At 46.6% G+C, this 22480-nt stretch overlaps 1 protein-coding gene across 1 annotated transcript in view; it reads right to left on the minus strand.

Annotated features, from left to right (window-relative positions):
• The window catches only part of adam11 (ADAM metallopeptidase domain 11), a 365266-nt gene that overhangs the window by 308167 nt on the left and 34619 nt on the right, over window positions 1–22480 (minus strand). Inside the window, exon 4 of the mRNA XM_059955670.1 lies at window positions 7110–7176. Coding sequence (XP_059811653.1) covers window positions 7110–7176 — 67 coding nt within the window. The remainder of the gene's footprint in view (window positions 1–7109; window positions 7177–22480) is intronic.

Here is a 22480-nt window from a genome sequence, read left to right on the forward strand (position 1 = left end):
ACATCAAAAGAGATTGGGAATATTGGCTTGGTGTCAGATCACAAGAGAGGGAATTTGTTGAATGCCTATGAGATGGCTTTTTAGAGCAGCTTGTGCTTCAGCCTACTTGGGGAATGGCAGGGGTAGGCAACCATAGCTGACTGTGGAAGAATTTAACACTCTTTGGATATTTAGGGGTTTATCTAATCACTTGTGAATGCTCTTAGAATTTAGCTAACGTCCTTCCTAAAGTATAAATAGAAACATTGTGGCACTGTATTTACGTCATGCTCCTTTTTGTCGAAAGTCCAGTGTTAAGTTCAAAGTCACGCTGTTTGTCGAAATTTAGTGCTATGTTCACAGTCAAGCAATGTTATTGTTAAGTGCATTTAGTCACATATGCTGTGCCTATATAATGAAGCGGGTCTGCACGATAAGCAGAGCTCCGAAACACCACTCTTAGTTGGAAGGGTCTCTCCATGACATCATGTAATAAAATCCTATAGTCTGAAACAATTCTGAGTCGGCCTGATCTATTCTGTCTGCTGCTTCTGAAATTTATCCACAACACTGACAAAGGAAGTTAAAGACTGCATAAAACCCAAGGAAAGGGTATATTATGTAGCAAAAGTGAGGGGAAAATTGGATGATTGGGAAGCTTTTAAAATCCAACAAAAAGCAATTAAAAGGCTATTAGAAAGAAAAAGCTGAAATATGTGGGCAAACCAGCCAAAAATATAAAGCAGGATGATAAAAGAATTTTTCAGTTGCATAAACAATAAAAGGAAAGAGAGAGTTGATACTGGACCACTGGAAAATGATGCTGGTGAGGTAGTAATTGGGGAACAAAGAAACAGCAGATGAATTTAATGGAAACCTTGCATCTGTCTTCACTGTGGAAGACACTAGCTGTATGCCAGATGTCTGAGAGTGTCAGAGAGCAGGAGTGAATCCCTTCGCTATTACAAAGGAAAATGTGCTTGGCAAACAGAAAGGTCTTAAAGTGGACAAGTCACCTGGACCAGATGGACTACATTTCAGAGTTCTGAGAGAGGTTGCTGAAGAGATAATAGATGCATTGGTCATGATCTTACAAAAATCACTTGATTCTGGCATGGTCCCAGAGGACTGAGAAATTGCAAATGACATTACACTCTTTAAGAATGGATAAAGGTGAAAGAAAGGAAATTATAGGCCATTTAGAAACACAGAAAACCTATAGCACACTGCAGGCCCTTCAGCCCATGATGCCGTGACGAACATGTCCTTACCTTAGAACTCCCTAGGGTTACCCATAGCCCTCTATTTTTCTAAGCTCCATATACCTTTCCAGGAGTCTCTTAAAAGACCCTATCGTATCCACCTTCACCACCATCACCGGCAGCCTGTTCCACACACTCATCAATCTCTGCGTAAAAAAACGTACCCCTGACATCTCCTCTGTACCTACTTCCCAGCACCTTAAACCTGTATCCTCTTGTGGCGACCATTTCAGCCCTGGGAAAATGCCTCTGACTATCCACACGATCAATGCCTGTCATCATCATCTTATACACCTCTATCAGGTCACCTCTCATCCTCTGTCGCTCCAAGGAGAAAAGGCCAAGTTCACTCAACCTATTCTCATAAGGCATGCTCACCAATCCAGGCAACATCCTTGTATATCTCTGCACCCTTTCTATGGTTTCCGCGTCCTTCCTATAGTGCGGCAACCAGAACTGAGCACAGTACGTATAAAAGTATAAAATTGAAACGTATAAAATTCTAAAGGGATTGGACAGGCTAGATGCAGGAAGATTGTTTCCGATGTTGGGGAAGTCCAGAACGAGGGGTCACAGTTTAAGGATAAAGGGGAAGCCTTTTAGGACCGAGATGAGGAAAAACTTCTTCACACAGAGAGTGGTGAATCTGTGGAATTCTCTGCCACAGTAAACAGTTGAGGCCAGTTCATTGGCTATATTTAAGAGGAAGTTAGATATGGCCCTTGTGACTAAAGGGATCAGGGGGTATGGAGAGAAAGCAGGTACAGGGTTCTGAGTTGGATGATCAGCCATGATCATACTGAATGGCGGTGCTGGCTCGAAGGGCCAAATGGCCTACTCCTGCACCTATTTTCTATGTTTCTATGTTTACTCCAAGTGGGGTCTGACCAGGGTCCTATATAGCTGCAACATTAGCTTTTGGCTCCTAAACTCAATCCCACGATTGATGAAGGCCAATGCACTGTATACTTTCTTAACTACAGGGTCAACCTGCACAGCAGCTTTGAGTGTCATATGGACTTGGATCCCAAGATCCCTCCAATTCTCCACACTGCCAAGAGTCTTACCATTATTACTATATTCTGTTATCATATTTGACCTACCAAAATAAACCACCTCACACTTATCTGGGTTGAACTCCATCTGACACTTCTCAGCCCAGTTTTGCATCCTATCAAAGTCTCGCTGTAACCTCTGACAGCCCTCCACACTATCCACAGCACCCCCAACCTTTGTGTCATCAGCAAATTTACTAACCCATCCCTCCACTTCCTCATCCAGGTCATTTATAAAAATCACAAAGAGTAGGAGTCCCAGAACAGATCCCTGAGGCACACTACTGGTCACTGACCTCCATGCAGAATATAACCCATCTACAACCACTCTTTTCCTTCTGTGTGCAAGCCAATTCTGGATCCACAAAGCAATGTCCCCTTGGATCCCATGCCTTCTTACTTTCTCAATAAGCCTTGCATGGGGTACCTTATCAAATGCCTTGCTGAAATCCATATACACTACATCTACTGCTCTAACTTCATCAATGTGTTTTGTCATATCCTCAGAAAATTCAATCAGGCTCGTAAGGCACAACCTGCCTTTCACAAGGCCATGCTGACTATTCCTAATTATATTATGCCTCTCAAAATGTTTATAAACCCTGGCTCTCAGGATCTTCTCCATCAACTTACCAACCTCTGAAGTAAGACACACTGGTCTATAATTTCCTGGGCTATCTCTACTCCCTTTCTTGAATAAGGGAACAACAAACTCTCCAACCCTCCAGAATCTCTCCTGTCCCTATTGATGATGCAAAGATCATCGCCAGAGGCTCAGCAATCTCCTCCCTCGCCTCCTACATTAGCCTGGGGTACATCTCATCCAGTCCCGGTAACTTACCCAACTTGATGTTTTCCAAAAGGTCCAGCACATCCTCTTGCTTATCATCTACATGCTCAAGCTTTTCTGTCCACTGTAAGTCATCCCTACAATCGCCAAGATTTAGCCTAACTTCAGTGGTTGGGAAGGTGTTTGAGTCCACTAAACAGGATGAGGTTTCGGAGTACATGGAGACTATTGATAAAATAAGTCAAAGTCAGCATCATTTTTGAAAAGGAAAATCTTGCCTGAAAAATCTGTTAGAGTTCTTCGAAGAAGTAACAATTAGGATGGAAAAAGGAGAGGCAGTGGATATCATTTATTTAGATTTTCAGAAGTCATTTGATAAAGTGCCACATATGAGGCTGCTTAACAAGATAAAATCCTATGGTGTTACAGGAAAGATACTGGCATGGACAGCAGAATGGCTGACAGGCAGGGGGCAGCGAGTGGGAATAAAAGGGGCCTTTTCTGGTTGACTGCCAATGATTAGTGATGTTTCTCAGGGGTCCATATTGGGACCGCTACTTTTCACATTGTTTGTCAAGGATTTGGATAATGGAATTGATGGCTTTGTGGCAAAGTCTGCAAATGATACAATGATAGATGGAGGGGTAGGCAGTGCTGAGGAAGCAATGTGATTGCAGCAGGACTTAGACAAATTGGAAGAATGGGTAAAAAAAAGTGTCAGATGGAATACAGTGCTGGGAAATGTATGATAATGCATTTTGGTGAAAAGAATCATAATGGAATTATATAATTTGGGAGAAAATTCGAACATCAGAGGTGCAAATGGACTTGGGGTCGTCGTGCAAGACTCCCAGAAGGTTATCTTAGAGGTTGAGTCTGTGATAAAGAAGGCAAATGCAATGTTGACATTTATTTGAAGGGGAATAGAATATAAAAGGAAGGAGATAATGCTGAGGCTTTATAAGACACTAGTCAGGCTACACTTCGAGTATTGTCAACTGTTTTGGGCCCCTTGTCTCAGAAAGGATGTGTTGTCATTGAAGAGAATCCAGAGGAGGTTCACAAGGATAATTCCCAGAATGAAGGAGTTTATATATGAGGAGCATTTGGCAGCTTTGGGCCTGTACGCACTTGAATTTAGAAGAATGTGTGGGGATCTCATTGAAACCTACCGAATTTCGAAAGGACTCGATAATGTGGATGCCTAACTCGCTTTAGCTCTCAAATAGTCATATCCATTTTTCGTAAAAGTTGTCTTCATTTACATCTGAAAATTATACAGTGGAGTGGTCTCAGAACAGCTCCACCTCACTGTCAATTGAAATGAAAAGCTGCTCAGTGCTTCATTTAAATTAACAATCTTCATTGCTCTTCAGTGATATAACATTGAAATGCCCCAAAAAAATAATATGACAGCTGGCACCCACTTGTTTAATATGTGTTGATTATAAACAGCTGGCATAAAATTAATTAACTTACTTCCTAACATCATTTAAGAAGATGGTGTGAAATATCATACACCTTAGATCGCCTGGACAACACAAACACCAATGCCAGGATGTTGTTTGTTGACTATAGCTCGGTATTTAATACCATCACTCCCACGATCCTGATTGAGAAGTTGCAGAACTTGGGCGTCTGTACCTCCCTCTGTAATTGGATCCTCAACTTCCTAACCAGAAGACCGCAGTCTGTGCGGATTGGTGATAACATCTGCTCCTCGCTAACTATCAACACTGGCGCACTTCAGGGGTGTGTGCTTAGCCCACTGCTCTACTCTCTATAAACACATGATGGTCTGGCTAGGCATAGCTCAAATACCATCTATAAGTTTGCTGATGATGCAACTATTGTTGGTAGAATCACAGACGGAGATGAGAGGGCAGACGTATACCAGCTAGTTGAGTGGTGTTGTAGCAACAGTCTTGGACTCAACTTCACAAAGACCAAAGAGCTAATTGTGGACTTCAGAAAGGGTAGGACAAGGGAGCGTGAACCAATCCTCATTGAGGGATCAGAAGTGGAGAGAGTGACAAATTTCAAATTCTTGGGTGTCAAGACCTCTGAGTATCTAACCTGATGCCAACATATCAATGCACCTGTAAAGAAGGCATGACAGTGGTTATATTTCATTAAGAGTTTGAGGAAACTTGGTATGTCACCTAAAACACTTGCAAAATTCTACAGACATACCGTGGAGAACATTCTGATTGGCTGCATCACTGTCTGGAATGGGGTGGGGTGGGGGAGGCTACTGCACAGGATTGAAAGAATTTGTAAAAAGTTGTGCAATTGGTCAGCTCCATCTTGGGTACTAGCCTCCACTGTATCCAAGACATCTTCAAGGAGCAGTGCCTCAGAAAGGTGACATCCATTATTAATGGCCCCACCACCCAGGATATGCCCTCTTCTTTTTGTTACTGTCAGGTAGGAGGTACAGAAGCCAGAAGGCACACACTCAGCGATTCAGAAACAGCTTCTTCCCATCTGCCATCTGATTCCTAAGTGGCCATTGAACCCCTGAACATTACCTTACTTTTTCTATTATTTCTGTTTTTGCACTATTTTTAATTTAACTATTTAATATACATATATACAAACATTCACTGCAATTGATTTGTCTTTTTATCAATATGTTACCCAGTACTACTGAAGTAAACAAATTTCACAATGTGCTGGTGATAGTAAGCCTGATTCTGATTCTGACACTGGTCTTCAATAGATATGTTCCTCAAAGGGAAAGCAGGATGTTTGGGATGGAAGGCTCAATATTTCTGCTACCATCTCCCCTGTAAAGAAGGGCCCGTAACTAGAAAGTTACTGAGCCAAAAGGCTTTTCTTGTCAACTGGAATGTGAAAGGTTTTCCATTTAATTTCAGATCCAATTCTGATCTCAGCAACAGAATGAAAATAACCTTCAAAACCTTTGAAGTGGTTTGGAGAAAGTCCTAGTACAAGCTATGATAATACTGAGGAAACAAAAAGCAATCTAACTGAAAAATTAAAGAATCTCGTTTACAGCAGCTCTTCAGTGCTAGCAAGTACAGGCTGGAGAATATTTGTTCATGGCCTATAGTCTTAAGTTAAGCAAACAAAACCTTTAGCAACAATGATTGAGATGCCAGTATTATTTTTGGTTTGAGTACTACAAATTCCTCTTTCTATTATCTATTATCAATAAGAGCATTGCAAATAAGAGCTGGAAAGCTATGGTACAACTTTATAAAATAATGACAGGCATAGATGGAGAAAGGTGTAGAGTTTTGGCTACCACATGTTAGGAAGGACATGATTGCATTGGAGAGTGAGCAGAAGACATTCCCCAGGATATTGCCTGGGATGGAGTATTTTGATCATGAGGGGAGATTGGGTAGATTGAGTTTGTTTTTCTTGGACTAGAGGAGGCTGAGAGGGGACAAGATGGAGGTATACAAAACTAGGAGGATTACAGATAGGGTAAATTGCAAATAGTTATAATCTTTTTTCTAAAATAAGTAAGCATGGGCTTTGATCAGGGGTAAGTGGTTCAGAGGTGATCCAAGGAAGAACACTACCATCCAGAGTTCAGTTGGAACCCATTACTACCTATTGTGGTAGTGAAGGAAAGTATCCTTGCAGCATTTGGTGAGTATGAATTGCCAATGAATGGAAGGCCACAGGCCAAATGCTGCTAAATGGGATTAGTATAGATGGGTACTGATTGGTTGGCATGGACACAGTACCTGAGAAGTATGCTTCTGTTCTGTTTAACTCTATGATGATATAAATTGGGTCAAAAGTGTCCCCAGTCACCATTGAACAAAACCAATTAAATCTTTCTGAGATATTCCTGCTGAAAGTATTTCTGGAATTGCACTTACATACTTGCTTAGTTGAGTATTTTGTGTAGTTGTGTAGTTGAGCCAGAGAATAAGCACACAGTGCTTCTTTCTATTCCAAATTATAACACACATTATTCTGGATATATTGAATATCACATCACTTTAATGTTTCTGTCATAAAACATTTACTAAAGTATCTTACCGATATCTGTGTGGTATTTCCATCCTCATTGAAATGTCTTTCAACATAATGTGCCGACAGCAAATCCCTGATAATAAAAACAGAACAAAAATGGAATTGAGAAGTTAGAAGGACTTAGCCTGGTGTGTCAGATCTCAGTTCAACTGTGAGCATATGACAGGACACAAAGTCCTAAGTCATCACATGAATAATTAGTTACAAGAGACACTTAACTGTGGAAAACTATATTTTTTTGCCATTCTTGTCCCCTAATTAACTTTCAACATTTGCAATGCTCCATTAACTTGTCCAAAGATAATTCTATTTATTAATAATAACATAAGAAATAGGAGCAAGAGTAGGCCATCTGGCCCATTGAGCCTGCTCCACCATTTAATAAGATCATGGCTGATCTGGGCATGGACTCATCTCCACCTACCTGCCTTTTTTCCAAAACCATAACAACTTTCCTGCCTCTATCCCTTTCATAACTTTATATGTTTCTACAAGATCTCCTTTCATTCTTCTGAATTCCAGACAGTACAGTCCCAGGCAACTCAGTCTCTCCTTATCAATCTTCTTAACCCCTTCATCTCCGGAATCAACACTGCATTTAATTACTGAATTTAAAAAATGTTCCTTGGCTTTGACCTGTACGTGTTTTGTCACTGTTCCAAAACCATGCTCCTTAGTTCTGCTGTCAAAATTCAACCAAAAACACCGCAAAGGCTAATGTATTTATATTTTCTGCTTATGTATTTCAGTAAAGTTGCCTTTCATCTCCTAATTTTCTAATAAGCCCTTAAGACCTTTAGGTATAGGAGCAGAATTAGACCCATTGAGCCTGCTCCACCATTTCATCATGGCTGTGTAGCAATGTGCTACACACAGAGCTAGAAATAATGACACGCAGTCTATAAGTTGCACTCGAGACTTGTTTATTCAAACTTCGCGGCACTGGCTTTTACGCAGTTCAGTTCCCACCCTCTCTGGGCGGAAATGATGTCAGAGGTACATTACAAAAGTCTCTTCCCGGGTGCGGGCTTTCTCCCCTTGCTGGTGAAGAAGGCCCAGCGCCATTTTGGGGCTGGCCTCTCTGCTGACGCGTGCGCCATTTTGTGAGCCAGTTCGCCTACGTAGAAAGTGGGTCGCTACATAACCCCCACTCCAGAACCGGCGATACACCCCCCAATGTCCACAGTCTGGATCAGTCTCTGTTTGGCCGTCTGCCTCTGTGCTGCGGTACCTGAACCTTGACTGGCTGCGCCAAGTCTGCATGGGCCAGTTTGAGTCGGTCCACTGTGAAAACCTCCTCCTTCCCCCCAATGTCTAGAATGTACGTAGACCCGTTGTTCCTGATCACCTTGAACGGCCCCTCGTAAGGCTGCTGTGTGCCCGGTGTGTGCCCCTTCATACAAATACAAACTTACAGTTCTGCAGGTCTTTGGGTATGCAGGTCGGGATCTGTCTGTGCTCTGAAGTCGGTACTGGGGTCAGGTTGCCGAGCCTTTCACATAGTCTGTCCAGGACTGCTGCGGGTTCTTCCTCTTGCCCCCTTGGGGTTGGTATGAACTCTCCTGGGATGACCAGGGGCGCGCTGTACACCAGCTTGGCCGACGAAGTGTGCAGATCCTCTTTGGGCACTGTGAGGATTTCAAGCAGGACCCAGGGAAGCTCATCCACCCAGTTAGGCCCTTTCAGGCGGGCCATGAGAGCTGTCTTCAAGGGACGGTGGAAGTGTTACACTAGTCCGTTTGACTGTGGGTGGTAGGCAGTTGTGTGGTGCAGCTGTGTTCCCAACAGGCTGCCCACAGCTGACCACAGGCTGGAAGTGAACTGGGCGCCTCTGTCGGAGGTAACGTGGGCCGGTATCCTGAAGCGTGCTACCCAGGTTGCAATCAGCGTTCGGGCGCAGGAATCAGAGGTGGTGTCTGTGAGCGGGGCCGCCTCTGGCCATCTCATGAACTGGTCTACCATAGTTAGGAGGTACCGCGCTCCTCGCAACACTGGCAGGGTCCCCACAATATCCACATGAATGTGGTCGAATCTTCAGCGGGTGGGTTCAAACTGCTGCGGTGGGGCTTTGGTGTGCCGTTGCACCTTGGCTGTTTGGCACTATGTGCACATTTTGGCCCATTCGCTGACCTGTTTGCCAAGTCCGTGCCACACGAACTTGCTGAAGACCATCCAGATGGTTGGCCTGATAGATGGGTGCACCAAGCTGTGTATGGAGCTGAAAACTTGCTGCCGCCAGGCTGCCAGGACAATGGGCCGAGGTTGGCCGGTAGCCACGTCACACAGGAGGGTCCTCTCACCTGGGCCTATGAGGAAGTCTTGCAGCTGCAAACCCGAGACTGCGGTCCTGTAGCTGGACATCTCATCGTCTGCCTGCTGCGCCTCCAACAGTGCTGCATAGTCTACCCCCGGGGATAGGGCCTGGACAGCTGGTCTGGAGAGTGTGTCCGCCATGACGTTGTCCTTTCCTGAGACATGTTGGATGTCCGTTGTGTACTCGGAGATGTAGGACAGATATTGCTGCTGGGGGGCCGAACGGCCTGTCTTCTAAGTAGTATCTGAAATTCCAGATTGCCATATATAGTGCCAACAGCTCCTGGTTGAAGGCACTGTACTTGAGTTCGGGTGGCCGTAGGTGCCTGCTGAAGAATGCCAGGGGTTGCCAGCGCCCCTCGATGAGTTGCTCCAGCACCCCACCGACTGCTGTGTTGGATGCGTTCACTGTGAGGGCAGTTGGAACGTCCGTTCTGGGATGCACCAGCATCGTGGCATCTGCCAAGGCTTCCTTGGCTTTAACGAAAGCGGCCGCGGTCTCTTCATCCCAAGTAATGTCCTTGCTTTACCCAACATCAGGGGGAACAAAGGGCGCATGATATGGGCTGCTGAGGGAAGGAAATGGTGGTAGAAGTTCACCATACAACGAACCTCTGCAGGCCTTTGACTGTGTTAGGCCGGGCAAAGTGGCGGATCGCGCATACCTTGGTGGGCAGAGGTGTTGCCCCGTCTTTGGTAATCCTGCGGCTCAGGAAGTCGATGGTGCTGAGTCCAAACTGGCATTTGGCTGGGTTGATCGTGATCACTCAGGCAGGAGTAGAGCTGGCGGAGGTGGGACAGATACTCCTGACGACTACTGCTGGCTATGTGGATGTTGTCCAAATAGATGAACGCAAAGTCCAGGTCATGCCCCACTGCATCCATTAGCCGCTGGAACATCTGTGTGGCATTCTTCAGGCCGAACGGCATTCAGAGGAATTCGAACGGGGTGATGAGTGCTGTTTTGGGGATGTCTTCAGGGTGTACCGGGATTTGATGGTATCTCTGGATGAGGTCTACTTTGGAAAAGATGTTTGCCCCGTGCAGGTTTGCTGCAAAGTCCTGTGTATGCGGCACGGGGTAGCGGTCTGGAGCTGTAGCCTTGTTCAGTCTGCGGTAGTCGCCACATGGTCTCCAGCCCCCGGCTGCTTTGGGCACCATGTGCGGGGGAGGCCCATGGGCTGTTGGACCGCCATACAATCCCCAATTCCTCCATCCTCTTGAACTCCTCCTTTGCCAGGCAGAGCTTGTTTGGGGGGAGCTTTTGTGCGTGGGCGTGGAGGGATGGTCCCTGAGTCTGAACGTGGTGCTGTACTCCATGTCTGGGCATGGCTGCCGTGAACTGCAGTGCCAGAACCGATGGAAAGTCCGCCAGGATTCTGGTGAACTTGTCAGACAGCGTGATGGAGTCCAGGTGTGGGGCCGGCAACTTGACTTCACCCAGGGAGGAAGTCTGGAAAGTCTTGGCATGGACCAATCTTTTCCCTTGTAAATCGACCAGCAGTCCACCCCCAGGAGTGGTTGGGCCACAGCAGCCAGTGTGAAGTCCCACGTAAACTGGCTGGCGCCGAATTACAGCTGCACTGTGCAGGTGCCGTAGGTTCATATCGTGCTGCTGTTTGCGGCCCTCAGGGTGCATGCTGGCTCCCTGTTGCGGGTGTTGTACCCCGTTGGGGATAAGATGCTAATTTCTGCTCTGGTGTCACCAAGAAGCAGCATCCCGACTGTTTGTCCCAGACGTACAAGAGGCAGTCCTGGTGGCCAGCCGCCATAGCCATTAGTGGCGGCTGGCCCTGGCATTTCCTGGGAACTTGTAGGGCGGGTGACAACGGCGGGCTTCTGTGCCCCACTGCTGGTGGTAGAAACACCACTGTTCTCGGGCAGTTGCTCTAGGAACACCTGCTCAAACATGAGGCAGGGCTTGCGTCCTTCAGCCAGGGCCAGCATCTTGTTCATTAATGCTGACAGTGGCCTGTCTCCCAAACCGTCCAGGTGCAGCAGGCGGGCACCCCGCTCACGCCGTGAGAGGCCAAAGGTCCCTATGAGCAGCGCTTTGACTGCTACATATTTGCCTTCTTCCGGGAGTGACTGTATGAAATCCTCAAGCTGGGCGGCTGTCTCCTGGTCAAGGGAGCTCACCATGTAATAGTAATGCGTGGAATCAGAAGATATCTGCCGAATCTGGAACTGGGCTTCTGCTTGGTCAAACCACACGCGTGGTTGCAGCGTTGGCAGTTTTAGCAAAACTGCGTGAACAGATAGAGTCGATCATCTTTGGTCCAAATCCCGTTTGGACCGTCGGGGTCACCAATGTAGTGATGTGCTACACTCAGAGCTAGAAATAATGACACGCAGTCAGTAAGTTGCACTCGAGACTCGTTTATTCAAACTTCGTGGCACTGGCTTTTTACGCAGTTCCGTTCCCGCTCTATCCGGGCGGAAATGACATCAAAGGTACATTACAGAAGTCCCTTCCCGCACATGGGCTTTCTCTCCTTGCTGGTGAAGAAGTAGGCCCAGCGCCATTTTGGGGCTGGCCTCTCTGTTGACGCGCACACCATTTTGTGAGCCAGTTCGCCTGCGTAGAAAGTGGGTCGTCACAGCTGATCCAATTTTCCTTTCGGCCCCAGTCTCCTGCCTTCCCCCCGTATCCCTTCGTGCCCTGACAAATCAAGAATCTATCAATCTCTGCTTTAAATATACATAAAGACTTGGCCTCCACAGCTGCCTGTGGCAAAGAATTTCACAGATTTACCACTCTCTGGCTCAAGAAATTCCTCCTCCTTTTTGTTCTAAAAGGATATCCCTCTATTCTGAGTCTGTGTCCTCTGATCTTAAACTCACCCCATAGGAAACATCCTCTCAACATCCAGTTTATCGAGGCCTTTAACCATTTGATAGGTTTTAATGAGGTCATCTCTCATTCTTCTGAATTCTAGTGAATACAGGCCGAGAGTCATTAGATACTCTTCATATGACAAGCCATTCAATCCTGGAATCATTTTCATGAACATCCTTTGAACACTCTCCAGTTTCAGCACATCTCTGCTGACCCATGACTGTGCTGCAACACACCACAGCTCGAACCACATCATCAAGTTCACCAATGACATGACCATGGTGGATCTCATCAGCAAGAACGACAAGTCAGCATTCAGAGAGGAGGTGCAGCAGCTAACGGACTGGTGCAAAGCCAACAACCTGTCTCTGAATGTGAACAAAACAAAAGAGATGGTTGTTGACTTCAGGAGGGCATGGAGTGACTACTCCCCGCTGAACATCAATGGCTCCTCGGTAGAGATTGTTAAGAGCACCAAATTTCTTGGTGTTCGCCTGGTGGAGAATCTTACCTGGTCCCCCAACACCAGCTCCTTAGCAAAGAAAGCCCAGCAGTGTCTCTACTTTCTGTGAAGGCTGAGGAAAGTCCATCTCCCACCCCCCATCCTCATCACATTCTACAGGGGTTGTATTGAGAGCATCCTGAGCAGCTGCATCACTGCCTGGTTCAGAAATTGCACCATCTTGGATCGCAAGACCCTGCAGCGGAGAGTGAGGTCAGCTGAAAAGATCATCAGGGTCTCTCTTCCTGCTATTATGGACATTTATACCACACGCTGCATCCACAAAGCAAACAGCATTATGAAGGACCCCACTCAACCCTCATACAATCTCTTCTCCCTCCTGCCATCTGGGAAAAGGCACCGGAGCATTCGGGCTCTCACAACCAGACTATGTAACAGTTTCTTCCCTCAAGCTATCAGACTCCTCAGTACCGAGACTGGACTGATGCCAACTTACTGCCCTCTACTGTGCCTATTGTCTTGTCTATTCTTTATTGTAATGCCTGCACTGTTTTGTGCACTTTATGCAGTCCTGGGTAGGTCTGTAGTCTTGTGTAGTTTTTTTTCCTGTGTTGTTTTTCACATAGTTCAGTGTAGTTTTTGTACTGTTTCATGTAGCACCATGGTCCTGAAAAACGTCTCATTTTTACTGTGTACTGTACCAGCAGTTATGGTCGAAATGACAATAAAAGTGACTTGACTTGACTTTTCTAGTATAAGGGGCTCAAACCTTCTCACAATACAACAAGTGAGGCCTCACCAGTGCTTTATAAATTCTCAACATTACATCCTTGCTTTTATATTCTAGTTCTCTTGAAATGAATGCTAACATTGCATTTACCTTTCTCACCAGACTCAAACCTGCAAATTAACCTTTAGGGAATTCTGTACGAGGACTCCCAAATGACTTTGCACCTCAGGTTTTTGTATTTTCTCTCCATTTAGAAAATAGCCAACCCTTCATTTCTTCTACCAAAGTGCATGACCATACACTTCCTAACCCTGTAATCCACACCCCACTTCTTTTCCCAGTCTCCTGATATGTCTAAGTCCTTCTGCAGCCTCTCTACTTCCTCAAAACTACCTGAGCCTCCACCCATCTTCATATTGTCTGCAAACTTTGCAACAAAGCCATCAATTCCATCATCCAAATCATTGACATATAACATAAAAAGAATTGTCCCAATACTGACCCCTTTGGAACTCCACTAGTCACCAGCAGCCAGTCTGAAAAGGACCGTAGGAAAGGCCAAGGAGCTTAGGGCATGGATCAACACCTGGAATTGTGATATTGTAGCCATTAGTGAGACTTGGTTGCAGGAGGCAGGACTGGCAGCCTAATATTCCAGAGTTCTGTTGTTTTACACGTGACAGAGCAGGAGGGATTAAAAGAGGAAGGGTGGTGAACAAGTCAAGAAAAATATCATGGCAGTGCTCAGCCAGGATAGACTGGAGAACTCGACTAGTGAGGTGTTATGGGTGGAACTGAACAATAAGAAAGCTATGACAATGTTAACGGGGCTATTTTACATCATCCAACAATCCAAGGGATTTGGAGGAACAAATTTGTTGAGAGATCACAGACTGTTGCTAGAAATATAAGGTTGTTATAGTAGGAGATTTTAACTTCACATATTGAAAAAGGATTTATTGCTTTCCCGGCATATATGACGAATAAACTCTTCTTGGGCTTCCAGCCAGGTACATGTATTGATTATAACCAAAGTTTTAATGACAAAATTTGTCATCTTCAACAGGGATGAAACCTGGGAACGTCCAGTCTGATGTTATTTATACCCCTGTAGTCCAGCCCTCCTGATTGGCTGATTCTCATCCAATCAGGTTTCTAACTCTCCCACTCTGCTTACTATCGAATTCCAGTTCTTACTTAGAGTGAGACCGTTGTCTTTGTTAAAACTCTTTTCCTCTAGTTTTACTTCAATTACATCCTTTACCAGGCCATCCCAAATGCCATTGGCATGGCACAGCAGTCTTGTGCTGTTGAAGTCAATCCTATACGATTGTGAATGCAGTCAAAGATGACCTGGGATTCAGGTCGTCTAGTGTTTAGAGGATTCCCTGTAAATGCGGAGCAGCGTATCTTGGCCAGATGGGATGCATGGTGGAAACCTGCATCAAGGAGCACAGGTGTATCCATTTGGGTTACCCGGAGAAATCAGTGGTAGCAGAACATTGCATTCACAATGACTTTGATGGCACAAGCTTCTGGGACTACTTGATGAAGGAAGCCATTGAAATAAAACTAGATGAAGATCTCACTCTATGTAAGAACTGGAATTGGATTGTAAACAAAGATGAGAGTGGAAACGTGATTGGATGAGGACCAATCAATCAGGAGGGATGGATGACGGGGGTATAAACACCTTTGGATTAGACATGCCCAGGCATCATCTCTGAAGAAGATGGCAGAGTTTGTCAGTTAAACTCAATATCTGTACCCGGTTGGAAGCCTGAAAAGAGTTTATTTGTATTACACATGTTGACTGGGACTCCCATACTGTAAAAGGACTAGATGGGATAAAGTTTGTCAAATGTGTTCGGGAAAGTTTCCTTCATCAGTACATAGACATCTGCTATTAGGGAATGAGACAGGGCAGGTGACAGAAGTTTATGTAGGACAACACTTTGCATCTAGTGATCATAATGCCATTAGTTTCAAAGTAAATATATCAAAAGATAGGTCTGGTCCACTGGTTGAGATTCTAAATTGGAGAAAGGCCAATTTTAATGGTATCAGAAAGAATCTGGCAAGTGCGGATTGGGACAAGCTATTTTCTGGCAAAGCTATACTTGGTAAGTGGGAGGCCTTCAAAAGTTAAATTCTGACAGTACAAAGCTTGTATATGCCTGTCAGAATAAAAGGCAAAGATAACAGGTTTTGGGAACCTTGGTTTTCAAGAGATATTGAAGTCCTGATTAAGAAAATAAAGGAGTTGCATTGGAGGTATAGTCAGGAAGGGAAAAATGAGGTGCTTGTGGAGCACAAGGAAAGCAAGAGAACACTTAACAAAGAAATCAGGAGGGCTATATGAAGACATGAGCAGACAAGGTGAAGGAGAACCTAAGGGATTCTACAGGTATGTTAAGAGCAAACGGATTGCAAGGGGTAAAATTGGTCCTCTGGAAGACTGGAATGGTAATCCATCCATGGAGCTAGAGGAGATGGGGATCTGAATTGGATTTTTTGTATCTGTATTTACTCAGATGGATACAGAGTCTAGAGAAGTGAGGCAAAGTGGCATCAACTTCATGGACCAGAATAATGAGGAGGAGGAGGTGTTTGCCGTGTTGAGGCAAACTATGGTGGATAAATCCCCAGTCCTTGACAAAGTGTTCCCTCTGACCTTGTGGTAGGCAGGTGTAGAAATTGGCGGGGCCCTAGTATAGATATTTAAATCTTCCTTAGCAACAGATGAAGTGTCTGACGTTTGGAGGATAGCCAATGTTGTTCTATTGTTTAAGAAAGGCTCTAAAAATCAAAACAAGGATATTATAGGCTGGTGAACCTGACACCAGTAGTGAGAAAGTTATTGGAAGGTACAATAAGGGACCGGGTATTTAAGTATTTGGATTGACGTCAGCAATCAAGGATAGTCAGCAAGGCTTTGTGTGTGGTAGGACATGTCTAACCAATCTTATAGAGTTTTTCAAGGAATTTGCCAGGAAAGTGGATGAAGGGAAGGCAGTGGACCTTGTCTACATGGACTTCAGCAAGGTCTTTGACAAGGTCCCGCATGGGAGGTTGGTCAAGAAGGTTCAGTCGCTCGGCATTCAAGATGAGGTGATAAATTGGCTTAGATTCCGCCCCCCCCCCTCCATTCTTCTGAATTCTAGTGAATTCAGTCCCAGAGCCATTAAACACTCTTCATATGAAAAACCATTTAATCCTGGAATCATTTTTGTGAATCTCCTTTGAACCCTCTCCAGTGTCAGCACATCTTTTCTAAGATAAGGGGCCCAAACCTGCACATAATACTCCAAGTGAGGCCTCACCAGTGTTTTATAAAGTCTCACTATTACATCCTTGCTTTTATATTCTAGTGTTATGGTCTGGTCCGGAGCCCGCATTCCGGTTCTTGATCTGGTATGCAGACTCCGGACTCCGGGTCCTTTGACCGTCCCTCGTTTCGCCTTGACCTCAAATAGTCACACCTGAGGATCATCTTGGCTTGTTTGGGCTCAAGGAGGCGCATCTGATGCCTATCGGTTGATGGAATATATAAGGGACTCTGGGACTGAGTAGAGTTGGGGGTTGTCCTGTTCATCCTGGCTTGGAGTACCCACTGTTATAGATGAGTTCTGCGAGTGTGTCTGGAAGTCACCCTGGACCGAGCTCCCTTCCTATCCCTTGCCTCTGTCGGGCAAGCCAGGCTGGACTGCCATTGCCTGGCAGGGAACTCTGTCCCTTCCTATTCCTTGCCTCCATTGGGTAAGCCAGGCCGGACTGCTATTGCTTGGCAGGGGACTCTGCCCCTTCCGATCCCTCGCCTCCTATGGTTTGTGCCCCATGACCTGCCCAGGCTCCTGTGTCCTGCCTGGGAGTTCTGGGCCCTGCCCAGGAGTTCTGCGGCCTGCCCAGGGGGCTATCCTCCCAGCATTCCTAGTTCCAAGAACCCATCCTTGAGACCCCAGCCTCAAGTAGGTCCTGGCTTTTATGCTGCGGTGCTATTTCCCAGATGTTAGCAGCTGGAACAGTTTGTGGTTGGGGTGACTTGGGTCCCCAATGATCCTTCAGGCCCTTGTCACACACCTGTCTTGTAAATGTCCTGGATAGTGGGAAGTTCACAACTACAGATGCGCTGGGCTGTCCGTACCACTCTCTGTAGAGTCCTGCGATTAAGGGAGGTACAGATCCCATACCAGGCAGTGATGCAGCCAGTCAGGATGCTCTCAATTGTGCCCCTGTAGAAAGTTCTTAGGATTTGGAGGCTCATACCAAACTTCCTCAGCTGCCTGAGGTGAAAGAGATGCTGTTGTGCCTTTTTCACCACACAGCTAGTGTGTACAGACCACGTGAGGTCCTCGGTGATGTGGATGCTGAGGATATGATGTGTATCCATGTACCTATCTTCTCTTAAACTTTGAAATTGAGCTTGCCTGCACAAGTTGTGCTGGCAACTCATTTTACACACCCACCACCCTCTGAATGAAGAAGTTCCCCCTTAAGTTCCTCTTAAACTTCTCACCTTTCACCTTTAACCCATGTCCTCTGGTCGTAATCCCACCTAACCTCAATGGAAAAAGCCTGCTTGCATTTACCCTGTCTATACCCCTCATAATTTTGTATACCTCTAATCAAATCTCCTCTCAATCTTATACGTATAAAGAATACAGTCCTAACCTATTCAATCTTTCCTTATAACTCAGATCCTCCAGACCCAGATCCAGATGCTTGTAAATTTTCTCTGTACTCTTTCAACCTTGTTTACATCTTTCCTGTAGGAAGTGGTGCATACAAGCTCGATTTCAAGATTTATGAGAAGTTTAGAGAGGTACATGGATGGTAGGGGTAAGGAGGGCTATGGTTGTGGTGCAGGTCGATGGGAGTAGGCAGTCTAAATGGTTTCAGCATGGACTAGATGGGCCAAAGGGCCTGTTTCTGGGCTGTACGACTCTATGACTATGATCAACAGATAGAAAATGAGAAACAGACATTAGAAACAAACAAGCAGAGACAGAGTGTGTGAGAGAGAGCAGGCATCACAGAAAGAGACAGACAGACAGATAGAGACAAGGAAACCTTGTGAGAGAGATAGAAAAACAGAGGGGCGAGAGAGAGAGATAGCGGCAAAGACTGCAACAAAGACAGACAGACAGGGTCAGAAACAGAGTGAGAGACAGTGGGCAAGAGAGAAAGAGATAGAGCGTCAGACAGACAGAGACACAAAGACAGATAGAGAGACAGACGGACAGAGAAAAAGTGAGAGAGACTGAGAGAAAGAGAGACCAATAGAGAAAGAGAGACAGAGGCAGAGAGAGAGATAGACAATGGGAGACAGTGTGGGAGAAAGTGGGAAACAGAGAGAGACAGAGAGGGGGACTGAGATAGAGGGAGTGAGAGGCTGTGAGAGAAACAGAAATGGAGAGGGACACAGTGAGAGACATTGACAGAGAGTCTGAGACAGAAAGAAAGACAGAGAAAGAATGGGGAAGAGAGAGAAAGAGAAAGAAACAGACAGTGACAGAGAGAGATGGAGAGCGGGGGAAGGAGAGAGAGAGATGGACAGTGAGAAAGAGAGACAGTAATACATACAGACAGAGTGACATTCAGAGAAACAAAAACCATGCGAGACAGAAAGAGAAACAGTGAGAGAGGGATGGAGATAGAGATACAGAAAAACAGAGACAGACATAAACAGAAACAGAGTGAGAGACAGAGAGACACATAGATAGAGTAAAAGAGACAGACGGATAGACATGTAAACACAAGGAAATCTGCAGATGCTGGAAATTCAAGCAACACACACAAAATGCTGATGGAATGCAGCAGGCCAGGCAGCATCCATAGGAAGAAGTACAGTCAACATTTCGGGCCAAGACCCTTCGTCAGGACTAACTGAAAGAAGAGATAGAAAGAGATTTGAAAGTGGGAGGGGGAAGAGGAGATCCTGCCTTTCAGGATCTTCTCCATCAGCTTACCAAGCACTGAAGTCAGACTCACTGGTCGATAATTTCCTGAGTTATCTCTACTCCCTTTCTTGAACAAGGGAACAACATGTGCAACCCTCTGATCCTCTAGTACTTGTCCCATCCCTATTGATGATGCAAAGATCATTACCAGAGGGTCGGCAATCTCCTCCCTCACTTCCCACAGTAGCCTGGGGTATAACTAGTCTGGACCCAGCGACTTACCTAATTTAATGTTTTTCAGAAGCTCTAGCACATCCTCTTTCTCAATGTATATATGCTCAAGCTTTTCATAGAAACGTAGAAAACCTACAGCACAATACAGGCCCTTCAGCCCACAATACTGTGCTGAACATGTACTTACTTTAGAAATTATCAAGCATTACCCAGTACTCCAAATGGGGTCTGACCAAGGTCTTATATAACTGTAACATTACCTCACAGCTCTTGAACTCAATCTCATGGTTGATGAATGCCAACACACCATATGCCTTCTTATCAACACTGTCAACCTATGTAGCAGCTTTGAGTGTCTTATTGACAGTGAGTGAGTTTGGCAGATTAATGCATGGCTGAGAAGCTGGTGCAGGGAGCAGGGCTTCAGGTTCCTGGATTATTGGGATCTCTTCTGGGGGAGGTATTGTGGTGAACTACATATACCTGTCTGGACACGCCCCCCCCCACTGACTGCTCCTGTGGCTCCTCCCACAGACCCCTGTATAAAGGCGATTGGAGACACTGCTCCTCCCTCAGTCTCCAGGATGTTGTGGGATGGTCTCTTGCTGCTGATAGTGCTCTCTCTTCCAGCTAATAAAAGCCTATCTCTCGCCTCACGTCTCCAAGAGCTATTGATGATGCATCAATTTTATTAGCTGGAATTTTAAAACATGGAGAGTATTTTACGTCCGGAAAAATTGGACATTGATCCCCAAGCTCCAGATGCAGCTATTGCCTTTGAACTCTGGCTTGCATGCTTCCAATCATACCTGGAAGAGATTCTTGTGACTGAGCCTGCTACCATGCACAAAATCCTCCTCTCCAAGGTCAGTTCGAGGGTATACTCCCTCATCAGAGAGCTGCCGACCTACCAAGGGGCACTGGACACCCTCAAAAGACAGTACCTGCGGCTGGTGAACACCGTCTACGCAAGACATCGCTTAGCGATGCGGCGGCAGTGGGCCAGAGAGTCAAGCGCTGAGTTTGTGTGAGCCCTACAGACACTTGTGTGGGCCTGCGACTGCAAGGGGCTGACGGTGGAACAGCATGCAGAGCTCCTGGTACGAGACGCCTTTGTTACGGGGATCAGGTCAGTGCACATGCGCCACCGGCTGCTGGAAAACGCCGATCTTACCTTACGCTCGGCGATCGAGCTGGCCGACATGCTGGAGGCTGCTCTGCACAATGCTGATGCTGTCCAGCCGTGCGATCTCCCGCCGGCCCCATGGACGCTGCAGACCCCGCCACCCGGCCAATCAACCTCAGCTGCTGCCACTCGCGAGTCCGTGAACTCCCCGCAACCCTCCTGCAAATCGACCATGGCTGCTGCCAGTCACAAGTCCACGCAGTGTTACTTCTGCGGACTCGAAAAGCACCCCTGAAAATGCTGCCTGGCCCAAGAAGCTACCTGCTCCAGCTGCGGAAAGAAGGGCCTCTTTGCCAAAGTCTGTAAGTCTAAACCACGAGCAGGGTCGAGCAGCGCCAAGTGCGAGGCATGGGGGTCGCCATCTTGCCTGCCCGCCTCGTGCGAGGCATGGGTGTGGCCATCTTGGTCGCCACCATCTTGCCTGCCCGCCTCATGCGAGGCATGGGGGTGGCCATCTTGGTCGCCACCATCTTGCCTGCCCGCCTCATGCGAGGCATGGGGGTGGCCATCTTTGTCGGCGCCACCTCGCCCCGCCTCTAACCCACGGGTGCTTACTGGGCACCAAGACGGCGATTCAACTCAGGCCTCCGTAACCCTCGACCAAAGCGCTCCACACCAGCTTGCAAGGTCAATGATGGACATCCTGGTGGAGGGGCACAGGACTAGCTGCCTGTTTGACATGGGCAGCACTGAGAGTTTTATTCACCCGGACACGGTGCAACGCTGTGGACTCGTTACACAGCCGGTAAGCCAGAGGGTCACCTTGGTTTCTGGGTCGCATTCCACAGACATCCGGGGGGGTTGTGTAGCGACATTGGTGGTGCAGGGCACAGAATATTGGGACTTTGCACTACTGGTCATGCCTCAACTGTGTGCTCCTGTGCTATTGGGGCTGGACTTCCATAGCCACCTAAAAAGTGTGACAATGGCGTATGACGGGCCCCTCCCACCACTCACTGTCAGGAATCCTCAGTTTTGTGGGACTTCGTCATATACCCCGCTACTGACCACACACACATACCGACCCGCACATCCCACCCAGCACCATGCCGACAGCTGTGCTACTGACACCACTTGCAGCCTCTCCACCCTCAAGATCCCTCCCCCACCGCTGTTCGCCAACCTGACCCCCGACTGTCAACCTGTGGCAACTAAAAGCAGGAGGTACAGTGCGGGGGACAGGGCCTTCATTCAGTCGGAGGTGCAGCGGCTGCTCAGGGAGGGGAACATTGAGCCAAGCACAAGTCCTTGGAGGGCCCAGGTGGTTGTTGTTCAGACAGGGCAGAAAAATAGGATGGTCGTGAACTATAACCAGACCATCAATAGGTTCACGCAGCTTGACGTGTACCCCCTACCCCACATCGCGGATATGGTTAATCAGATAGCTCAGTACAAGGTGTACTCGACCATAGATCTGAAATCTGCTTACCACCAGCTCCCCATCCACCCGAAGGACCGCCCCTACATTGCCTTTGAGGCGGGCGGCAGGCTCTATCACTTCCTGCGCATCCCCTTCGGTGTCACGAATGGTGTCTCTGTCTTCCAGAGGGAAATGGACCGGATGGTGGACCAGTGCCAACTGAAGGCCACATTTCCATATCTGGATAACATCACCATCTGCGGTCACAACTGGCAGGATCACAACACCAACCTCCAACGATTTTTCCGAGTGGCCGAAGCTCTGAACCTTACCTATAACAGGGAGAAGCGTG

The sequence above is a fragment of the Hypanus sabinus genome, chromosome X1 (genome assembly GCF_030144855.1).
Source record: "Hypanus sabinus isolate sHypSab1 chromosome X1, sHypSab1.hap1, whole genome shotgun sequence".
In the NCBI taxonomy this organism is placed as follows: domain Eukaryota; kingdom Metazoa; phylum Chordata; class Chondrichthyes; order Myliobatiformes; family Dasyatidae; genus Hypanus; species Hypanus sabinus.